Source organism: Leopardus geoffroyi, chromosome C3 (genome assembly GCF_018350155.1).
Source record: "Leopardus geoffroyi isolate Oge1 chromosome C3, O.geoffroyi_Oge1_pat1.0, whole genome shotgun sequence".
Classification (NCBI taxonomy): Eukaryota; Metazoa; Chordata; class Mammalia; order Carnivora; family Felidae; genus Leopardus; species Leopardus geoffroyi.
Window position 1 is genome coordinate 141,058,313 of NC_059338.1, and position 10,584 is coordinate 141,068,896.

At 36.1% G+C, this 10,584-nt stretch overlaps 1 protein-coding gene across 1 annotated transcript in view; it reads left to right on the plus strand.

The window, feature by feature from the left end:
- The window catches only part of ASPH (aspartate beta-hydroxylase), a 224,123-nt gene that overhangs the window by 33,713 nt on the left and 179,826 nt on the right, over positions 1-10,584 (plus strand). The window contains exons 2-4 of the mRNA XM_045455143.1: positions 6,546-6,695; positions 8,426-8,470; positions 10,088-10,156. Of these exons, the coding sequence (XP_045311099.1) occupies positions 6,546-6,695; positions 8,426-8,470; positions 10,088-10,156 (264 nt within the window). The remainder of the gene's footprint in view (positions 1-6,545; positions 6,696-8,425; positions 8,471-10,087; positions 10,157-10,584) is intronic.

The window sequence follows — 10,584 nt, forward strand, 5'->3', positions numbered from 1 at the left end:
GGAAATACGTTTTTTGTTTTTGTTTTTTTTTTTTTTTTTACTTTTGCTGCATTAGGAATTAGACTTGGAATGATCATACCTGTGAATCAGAATTCTAGAGCATTAATTACTTTCTTACCATTTAGTTTTCTGTTTCATTCAAACAAACTAAGTAATGGTCTTTCCATGTAGGCATTTGATTAGACCCTGAAGGGCCAGATCAAGCTGGTTTCGGCATGGGGCCACATGTTCCAGCAAGGCCTGTTTCAGTTTTGAATGATTCGGTCCTTAGGCTAAAACCATTCGAGACTGACTCCAAGAAAACAGAACTGGCAACACACTCTGTTCCATTGCATTTTGTCCAGCATGCATAATTTTTTTAAGGTTTGGAGTTGGGAGACAGCACCAACCGAGAAAGGAATCCCGTAAGTGGGAGAAAGGCTGTCGCATTGTTAGGAGAGCATTTCAGCCTGAGTGATTAGCGGTATTTGGCCATGAGGAAGGGGCCTCTAAAAATAACTGCTGAGCAGAGTTTGCAGTCAGGTCCAATTTCAGTTCTAGAGGCCTTGCCCGTGGAACAGTTGGCCAGTCTGAAGCTCTGTAGGGAAGGGCACTTGGCGTGCGTGATACCTGCTGATAGCTCTGATTTTTGTCTCCCATATATACTCTTCATGGATTGAAGAAACCAAAATGGCTGAAGGTAAAGGTACATTTTTATTGTTTGGGTTAAAAGTGGTTTGGGATCTAGCTGACAGCTTTTAGCTTTATTTTCAGTTGTGCACCTTTAAAATAGTTTTGACTGTTCGACTACGTTTTCTACATCTTTTCTATTTAGAACTCCTGGAGACATCACCTTTTCATGGTAGTTTAATTTTGCCTGGAGTAATCTGTCCTTGATCTGAATATGTTTTGGTGTCTTAGAATACCTTTTAGTATATTAGATTATATATTTGTAAAATCAGAAACCATATTTTAAAAACTTCAGAAAAATGTACAAGCAGTCTTCTTTGGTCTTATAATTACAGTAAATTCAAAGAATTGTGTGTAGTTAGATTTAGATCTCATGTGACATTATAGGAAATCTAAGGCATGTGTAAGTCTTGTATTAGTGAGCACACTTAGTTGGTTCAAGCAGAGCTTGACTCAGGCTTTACCATGTGTGGAAACTGACCTAATTTTTGTGAAGCAGGTGATAAATGCAAAGTAAAGATGCTAGTGTTTTATTTTGTATTTAAACTGAATCATTAACTTCAAGGGTTCTTAAATAATGTGTTGAATTTACATTTTTGTATATTTGTTTTTGCTTTAGTTTGTGAGTTAAGAATGTCTTTCCATTTAGTTGAAAGCAAGCTACATTAGCTCGTTATGTTTTTGTTTTTCAAATTGATTTGGACTTTTTATTTATATATGTTCATTTGTTACATTAGGTAACCCTAGCAGAGTGGTGAGAGCCACCGCAGTCCTGCTGTGGCACATACATTCACAAACAGAACCCCATCTCAAGACCCCAGATTTCTGTAACCTTCCCGTCCCAGTTCATTATGTCAAAAATTTATTTATGGAAAAAAAAAAAGACGTATTAAGACACCAAGACAGCTCCCAACTCTCAGCTGCCTAAGTGGCCACTGGAAGGAGTCTATTATTAGTATGGAGAATATGAATATCTTTACTTTGAACACTGTTTTAAATAAATGGTTAGAATGGGTCATCTGACTGTTCTGATGAAGTACCTCATCCAGCCATGAAGAAGAATATGAGATATGTATCTTTAGTTCTTTTAGAAGACATTTCTCCCTGTTTCTCTGGTGATTACATAATCTGCATAGTTAGGTAAAATCAGCTGGTACTTCTGACCCACATTTACCAGTTCTTGGCTTCCAAAAGGTGATGCTTTGTAACATAAAAAAAATAATCAGTTTGATGAGTTGCTTGACAGCTTTTATGTTTTTTTTTAAACTTTATGTGTGGGGTTTATGTATAAATTTATGAAATCATCAGCATAATGCTAAGCAAAACTTGGACATGGTTGATTTGTAATCCAGTTTGTTGTAATCCAGTTAAGTGACTGACTGACCCCTGTTCAGGTGCTGGGGCATGTCTTATGTTCTTTTTCCTCAACTGAACAATTAAATTTACCTATGGTCCCTAGCCCACGTTTTGTGGACACACATTTCATTGCTCACTGTGGTAATTTTCTGTGTTTGGTAGTAAGAACAGTGTTCTGATTTGGAGGTCATTACTTTTGGTGGGTCAGTGTGGAAAAAAATGAATCCCACAGTTCTTGCCATATTCTTAACCTCCATTAACAAAATCTTGACTAATCCCTAGGACTACAGGTAGAATCATGAGTCAGAAAATGAAATGAACACTCTCAGATTTATTCTGATCTTAGAAAATAGGGTTGACTACTAGAAATAGCTTTGGGACAAAGTGCTGATTTCAGGTCTCTTTAAGGTGTTTCTCTTGAAGTGTTTATCATACTGTGTTTATTTCAGTTCATTGGACAGAAACTAATCTGCCCTTTGGGACTAGGTACGCCATATTTTCAAAGTGACATATCAAGGGAGTATTACTTGGTGTCAGTTAAAACATTCTCCTAACGAAGATGTCCTGGGAAAGACTCCTTTTTATAATTTGTTGTTTGTTCCTTTATGGAATTAGTAAATATTAACCGTAATAAGATTAATAATACTAGAGTAACAATTTATTTGACATTATGAAGGATGGATAAAATATTGCTAATAATTTCATATTCTAGCTAAGTAACATTTACCCTTTTTTTGACGTTTATCTCTTTTAAAGTGATTAATCTGTTTGATAAACAGTATCTTAAATGAAAAATCTAAGATTTATTGTACATTTTTTGCATTCTTTTTTTTCCCAACATTTATTTATTTTTGAGAGAGAGAGAGACAGAGTGTGAGCAGAGGGGCAGAGAGAGAGAAGCAGGCTTCAGGCTCTGAGATGTCAGCATGGAGCCCGACATGGGGCTCCAACCCACAAACTGTGAGATCATGACCTGAGCCAAAGTCGGACGCTTAACTGACTGAGCCGCCCAGGCACCCCCATTTTTTGCATTCTTAAACAGTTCGAAATATTATTTTAATGACAGACTCAATTTGATGGTCATTATTCCCTTGTTCGTAAGATTGTTTTAAGGACAGTTCAAGGGGAATAGCCCCCTGCCATGTATTCTTTTCAAATTCTTTATCTTGCTGCTGGTTTTCATACCTCCTACAGGCCTGCCTTCCATCAGCACTGTTGGTTTCTAATTTCTTTGAGCACTTTGTTGCTTTGACTCAGGTGAGGTTGTCTGTAAAGTATATTCTTTAGTTTTTTGCAGTAAGTTAGGAAACGTGATCAAAGTTGTTAGCCTCATTTCTAAAACAAATGTAAACGGTCTGTAGATAAAGTGTGTTCTTTACTGTGTTTGGCTCCCCCTCCCCCCCATCCCTTAGCTCTGCTGTGGTGCACGCATTTATATGATTTTTTTTAAAAACACTTTTTGCACTTTTACTAATATTTAGTGTTGCAGGTCAGTAACTTAGATGAGTATTTACTGAATTAACTTGGTTAAGTGATACTTTAGTTTTGAGAATCTTAGAAATTTTCCTTCATTTCTGCTTTAAGAAAGAGAAATGGACATAGAATTGCTCTTTGAATTCAAGTAATTATTTTGTTTCATTAACGATTTCATTACAAACTCATTTTAAATTATAAATCCGTATTTGGCAGTAAATGGGTATTTCAGAAGGCATTTTTCTTATTATAATTAGTATTCTATATAAATGAGAGTATATGTGCATATATTTGTATGAATATAGAAATAAAAGTTTTTTTATACAGCATTAAAAAAATATTTTAATGTTTATTTACTTTTGAGAGAGAGAGGAAGAGAGAGGGAGAGACAGAGTATGCGTGGGTATAGGGCAGAGAAAGGGAGACACAGAATCTGAAGCAGGTTCCAGGTTCTGAGCTGCCAGCACAGAGCCCGACATGGGGCTCCAACCCATGAACCATGAAATCATGACTTGAGCCAAAGCTGGACGCCCAACCAACTGAGCCATCCAGGTGCCCCTATACAGCATTAAAAATGTCTTCATGGGGCTCTTGGGTGGCTCAGTTGGTTAAGCGTCTGACTTCTACTCAGGTCATGATCTCATGGTTTGTGAGTTCAAACCCCACGTTGGGCTCTGTGCTGATGACAGCTTAGAACCTGGAACCTGCTTCGGATTCTGTGTCTCCCTCTCTCTGCCCCTTCCCCGTTCATGGTCTGTCTGTCTGTCTGTCTCTGTCTTTCTTTCTCAAAAATAAACATTAATTTTTTTTTGAAAAGTTTTCATATGTATAGTTTAATAAACACGCAGCACTGCTGGTGTATCTATGGTACTCCTCTGTCCTCACTTTTTTCTCTTATTTTTTAAAATTTTAGTGATGCTCTATATTGTTCAGTAATATCAGAAATCATCATTTTCACCCACCAACATTTCTGAAGTTTTCACCCAGTCTCCCCCTCCCATGGCTGTGTTCAGGTAATGAAACAGGAAAGCCTGTTTTAAGTGCATTTAATATGTAGCATTATAATCTATGCCCGGAGAGAATTTGAAAAAGTATACACTATATTTTTAGATAGCCAGCTTTTAGGAGACTTCTAATAATCATATAAGAAATAGTAGATGGTCATATGTTATTTGGTAAGTATTCTTTTGTGAATTCACCATATGATTATAAATCTGGTCCTAATGTTAAAGAACATAAGAAAAGAAAATTAATTTTTTTTTAAGAATGACATTTGTCTTATTTAGTCATAATTTTACATAATTAAATATGGATATCTAGAAAAATTATATGTATTTGAGTGTGAATACACACATACACTCTCACTTTCTCAGACTGATTTAGTTTTTGTGGCCCCTTTTGAAAAGTTGATCTAGTGGTTTATTTAAAAAAATTTATCCTTTTAATAAGATTTTCATTTCATTTTTTTTCTTCAAGAAGATTTGGCAGTATATTCTTGATTTGAGCCATTGGAAAACTACTACCAGCATTCTTTAATGAGAGTTGGATTTAGGAATCAGAAAGCAGGTTCTAGATTAGAGCTAGTGCGTTTTTTTTGTTTTGTTTTGTTTTTTGTTTTGTTTTGTTTTTTGTTTTTTTTGAAATCCTGTAGTTTGGTTCACCCGTATGGATCAAGGAACTCAGGACTGTGGAAGTCACATTTAATTCCTAGCTCTACCCTACTTGTCCTGGTGAATCATTTGAACTATTTTCTATAAAACAGCGTTGATTATTCCTGTCCTTACCCCCAGTGGTTCTGAACCAGGCATCACCCTTGTAGGGTCATTGGCGGTGCTTTTGTTTGTCATAATCACTGGGAGCTCCTTACCTTTGGGACCCAAGGAAACCAGGGATGCCAGCTGCCCAGCAGTGTGAGGCGCAATTGCACAGGATAAAGAATTGTTCTTTACAGACATCCAGAAATGCCCTCTCGAGATACACTGACAAGACCTCTGTGAGAGTCACATGCAGTTGTGCGCGTGGAAGCCCTTTAAAATGTATGACCCGCGTTCCACAAAGACAAGACAGCGTTCTGCTCTACTACCTGGTTGAACTTTTCCTTTTCTCAAGGGCATATGGGAATACGACCTATCCTTTTAATAGTATTTACTATGTTCCTTTGTAAGAGAAATTTGAATACTGTGGTCCTTTCTTTCAAGGACAGTGTTGTCCATTTTCTCTCAGTGTCACTTGACTGTCATGTTTTGTTTGTTTGTTTACTTTGGGCTGTAAGAATATTTCCAAAAGAGAAGGTGTATTTAACACACGAGATGTGATACATGACACTCAGCGGACAGAGTTGACAAAGCTGTTTCCTGCATTGAGACCGATTGGATTGTGCATGATGAGCCTTTTCCTGCTTCCTTAGACCCCAGTGGATCTTGTCACAGAGGGGGACTAATTGTACTATTTTGCTTCCCTTCTTCCTTGACCTCTCTTTGCTCTAAATAGTCTTGTTCCTTCTTCTGTCCTTCTCTGGATAAGAATATGGAGCCATTGTGGGGGGAGATATTTTCTGTGACCATTCAGAGGCGTTTTAAGATTCTACAGACACTAAGTGGGTCAGAGAAAAGGATTTGGCTACATTTCTATAGGATTTCATTAAATTGTTGATAGGCACAGAACTTTAGGGGAGGTTATATTTAGGTGGTTTGGGTAAAGAACTTAGAAGGAAGGTATACGTATTATATGTATTGCACATAATATAATATACATGTTATATCACATTTTATTTTTAAAAAATTGTTAGCCAACGAGTAGTTTATTTCTTTCATTACTTCTAAGTCAGAGTTTTACATATGTGGTGTTGGGTCTAAACAGAATCTTTTCTGTTTCAAAATCTTCATTTTACATAACATGTTCTGAGAATTTGAGTGAAAACTGTTTTTGAAATGATTTACCAATGTAAACACTTTCAAATTACTGGAGAAATAATTCAGGAAAAAGAGGTGTTTAATAAAGTGTCATCTTGTATAATGACATTGTTCATCTGTTTTATTTTTAAACAGATACAAAGCATGGAGGACATAAAAATGGGAGGAAAGGAGGACTTTCTGGAAGTTCATTTTTCACATGGTTTATGGTCATTGCATTGCTGGGAGTCTGGACATCAGTAGCTGTCGTCTGGTTTGATCTTGTTGATTATGAGGAAGTTTTAGGTAAGAATTTTGGTATAATTTCTTTTGTGAATTTGTAAAAGCATAAAAGACATTCTTTAGTAATCAAAGATTTGTCATTATTTGGGGGCATACTCTTAATTTCTGTAGGCTTTCACTTGTTCTCAACAGGGTGGGAATACAAGGGGATGTCAGCAGGGTTACCTGGGAGTAATGACTTTTCAGCTTCTTTGAACATGAGCTGCAGTTAAAAAAAAAGGCTTTATACTGTATGTATATCCCACAGAAAAGTTTTATCAAATAGCACTTAACTCTTAGGAAATGGAGTATTCTCATTTTTATTCATCGTGTTAGGAGTTTTAAGTATTCATGAGCCACTGAATTTATTTCAGGACTCAATTTGCAAGACCCTTCCTTAGAAAGCATTTTGAAGCATACCCCTTCTTCTTTTTGGAATGAATGTGTGTGTGTGTGTGTGTGTGTGTGCGCGCGCGTGTGTATGTATTGTTGCTGGGATGGGTTGTATGTGTGTGTAGGTGTTGGGATAGGAGTGTGTATATGTATGTAGGTATTGGGATAAAGGTATGTATGTGTGGGTATTGGGATAGGGGATAGAGGTATGTGTGTAGGTGTTGGGATGGGGGTGTGTCTGTGTAAGTGTTGGGATAAGGGTGCGTGTGTGTGTATAGGTGGTGAGGTGGGGTGTGTCTGTATGTGTAGGTGTTGCCATAAAGGTGTGTCTGTGCTGTATAGGTGCCAGGATAGGGATGTGTGTGTGTGTGTGTGTGTGTGTGTGTAGGTGCTGAGATTGGTGTGCGTGCATGTGCGTGTAGGTGTTGGGATAGGGGTGTGCATGTGTGTGTAGGTGTGCATGTGTTAGGTACTGTCTGTTTGCTGTTGCAGTTGTCATGTTATTTCAGATAGTTGTCTTCCTTTCTCCTAATTTTTCCTTTTCTCTCCCAATAATCACTGCAGTTGTTCATGACTTTTTACATTAATGATCCATTACCATTTGTAGAGTCATACTCCTTGTTTTTTTTTCCTGCCTCATGAAGTCTTTTTTTAAATTGAGATAAAATTTACGTAACATAAAATTCAATATTGTTGATATGTGAAAATGTACAGTTTACTGGCAATGTACAGGTTACTAGTATACTTTCTGCATCTGTGATTTGCTTATTCTTGATATTTCGTATACAATCCTACATTTTGCATTCAGCATACTGTTTTTAAGGTTCGGTACTTACTCCATTTTATGGCTGAATAATATTCCATTGTATGGAAACACACCACATTTTGCTTATCCAGTCATCAGTGATGGACCTTTGGATTGTTTCCACTTTTTGGTTATTGTAAGTGGTCTTCCTCTTTAATAATCCAGTGAAAAATGTGGACCCTGTCACTGAAAACAAAACCCGTGCTGTTCTATATGTAGCAGGTTGCATAGAAAATCCCCTCTCTTCCATAAAATCTTCTGCTTTAGATGTTAGATTATAGCCATCTTTCTGGGGGAGAAAAGGCAAAACATGCTTATGTGTAATCTCCCTTTGGTTGAAGCTTTTCATTGTGATTAAAGCAGAGTGTCTCTGGATAGACTGTGAGAGTAATAGAGGAAGAATTTTAGTTTGGAGACAAACTGCTGGGTACATCTGTGCTTTTGTTGACGTACTATGGTATATTGCTAGGGGACATCTATTAAACAAACGAAGAGATTTAAAATTATTATACATTTAAGAGCAAGTAACAATTTTCATGTTTTTACATGCATGCAGCCAAAGCAAAGGACTTCCGTTATAACTTATCAGAGGTACTTCAAGGTAGGCCTTTGGAGATGCATTTTAAGTCTACTTGTGATATCTCTAAAATGTCATCCTTATTTTATTAGTTGTCACATGCATCAGAGAATATAAGTGGTAGGACCAATTTCCCCCTTTAAGTTTGTCAGAAAGTATGGTCTTTTCTATCTTTTTTTTTTTTAATGTTTATTTATTTTTGATAGAACACAAGGGGGGAGGAGAAGAGAGAGAGGGAGACACAGAATCCGAAGCAGGCTCCAGTCTCTGAGCTGTCAGCACAGATCGCTCGAACCCACAGACCATGAGATCATGACCCGAGCTGAAGTCGGACGCCCAACCGACTGAGCCACCCAGGCGCCCTGATATTTTGTCTTTTTGATGTTACTTGAGCTCTGTGCTATAGATTGCCTCAACATGCAGACCAGTGCTTTCTATTTTCTTAGTAATGGAAACGATACTGACTTATTTGTCCATCACTATTATTACTATTATTATTATTATCACCATCATTTCTAATGTGTTTTCTAAACCAGACTTCTACATGGCAAGTTAACTAGTTCCCTAAGTAGAACGAGGGCTCTGGGAGGGTAAAGATTGATCACAGCCACTTTCCTCCAAAAGTTCTGCCTGCTCTTAGGCAATGTTTTAATTTACTTTTTATTAAAGAGATAACAGCACTACAAACTGATGTTTTAGTACTAATGCTGTATTTGTGGTTGTTGTTTAAAATATTTCCGTACGTTATGTCTCTTCACAGCCATTATCCTATATAATGAGTTATAAATCATGTTGATTTTAGGGCGTTTTTTAGGGTTGAATGTATCCGACTCATATTTGAAGTGCTAAGCATAGCAGTGCTCCTAGATAATAAAGCCTTAAGATACATATTTATTCTGCTTGAAGAGGAAAGGCTCTGGTTCTGTTGTCTTCTCAAGTTGTGGTTTAATCCTTTTTTTTTTTTTTCTTTAATAGATAGCTAGTGCTAATTAAGTTTTAGGTGAGATAATTAAGTTTTCCTTTGAATTTCAGAAAGCCAGTTTTACATACTTTATTTCCAGAAGTCTTTAAGGTTAAGTCATGATATTTCTGTTGTAAATCATTATTTTATAAAATATAAAATTAATTGCCCTCTTGTTTTCAGTATTTATACTTGATATTAATAAATATTAATTATATTTAGTCTTTATTTGACGTTTGGCGGGTGTTCCTTTTGTTTTGAATATTGATGGTGGTAGGAACTTTCCTACTTTAGATGCAGTAAATTTCATGTTAGAAACACCTCAAGAATGTTTTTTATACATATGTTGAAAATTTTACCTAAAATCTTTTTTAGTAGCGTAATAAAATTCTTCTGAAAGGATTAAATCAGACACTATTAAAACTTTAAAGAAAATATTTTATCTCAGTTATATTTCTTAGATTGTTAGCCAAACAGTTCCTGAATCTGTAAGAGAATTGCCTGTCACTTACTTGTAGGTAAGGTATTCAGTTAGGATCTTCAGGATTTTCAGGATTCAGAGAGCAAAGAATTGCATTGATCGGTAACATTTATGGCTAATGTTCAGGCCTGCAGTAAGTGGTAATACCTTATCAAACTTTTCTCCTTCCTTCCCATCCATCTTTTCCTCCCCTTTGCAGGAAAACTGGGAGTCTATGATGCTGATGGTGATGGAGATTTTGATGTGGATGATGCCAAAGTTTTATTAGGCAAGTAGATTCTTTACTTTTTGCTGGAAACAAAACAATATGTTTGCCATAATAATATCTATGTCAGTCATACACATTTTATGGAAGATATTTTCCCAATTTAATTGTATATTTCATTCTTACTGATGTGTTGATGGCTTAATTGTTTTTCCATGGACTTACGTTTCAATTTACTTTTATAAGTGGATAAGTGTATATAGCTCTCGCACGTAATATTTTTATAAGCATAATAATTTCATATCTATTTTCAGATTTAAAGCACTTCATATTCTGAACTTAATATTTGAGCATATAGATAACGTCCTAGCCTGTTTTCAGATATGGTAATTATAGCCATTCATTATCATCAGTTGACATAATTCACTTCCATTTGAAAATGTAAGTTTCTAAAGGCTTACATAAATTCACTTGGAAATAAAATAGTGGTA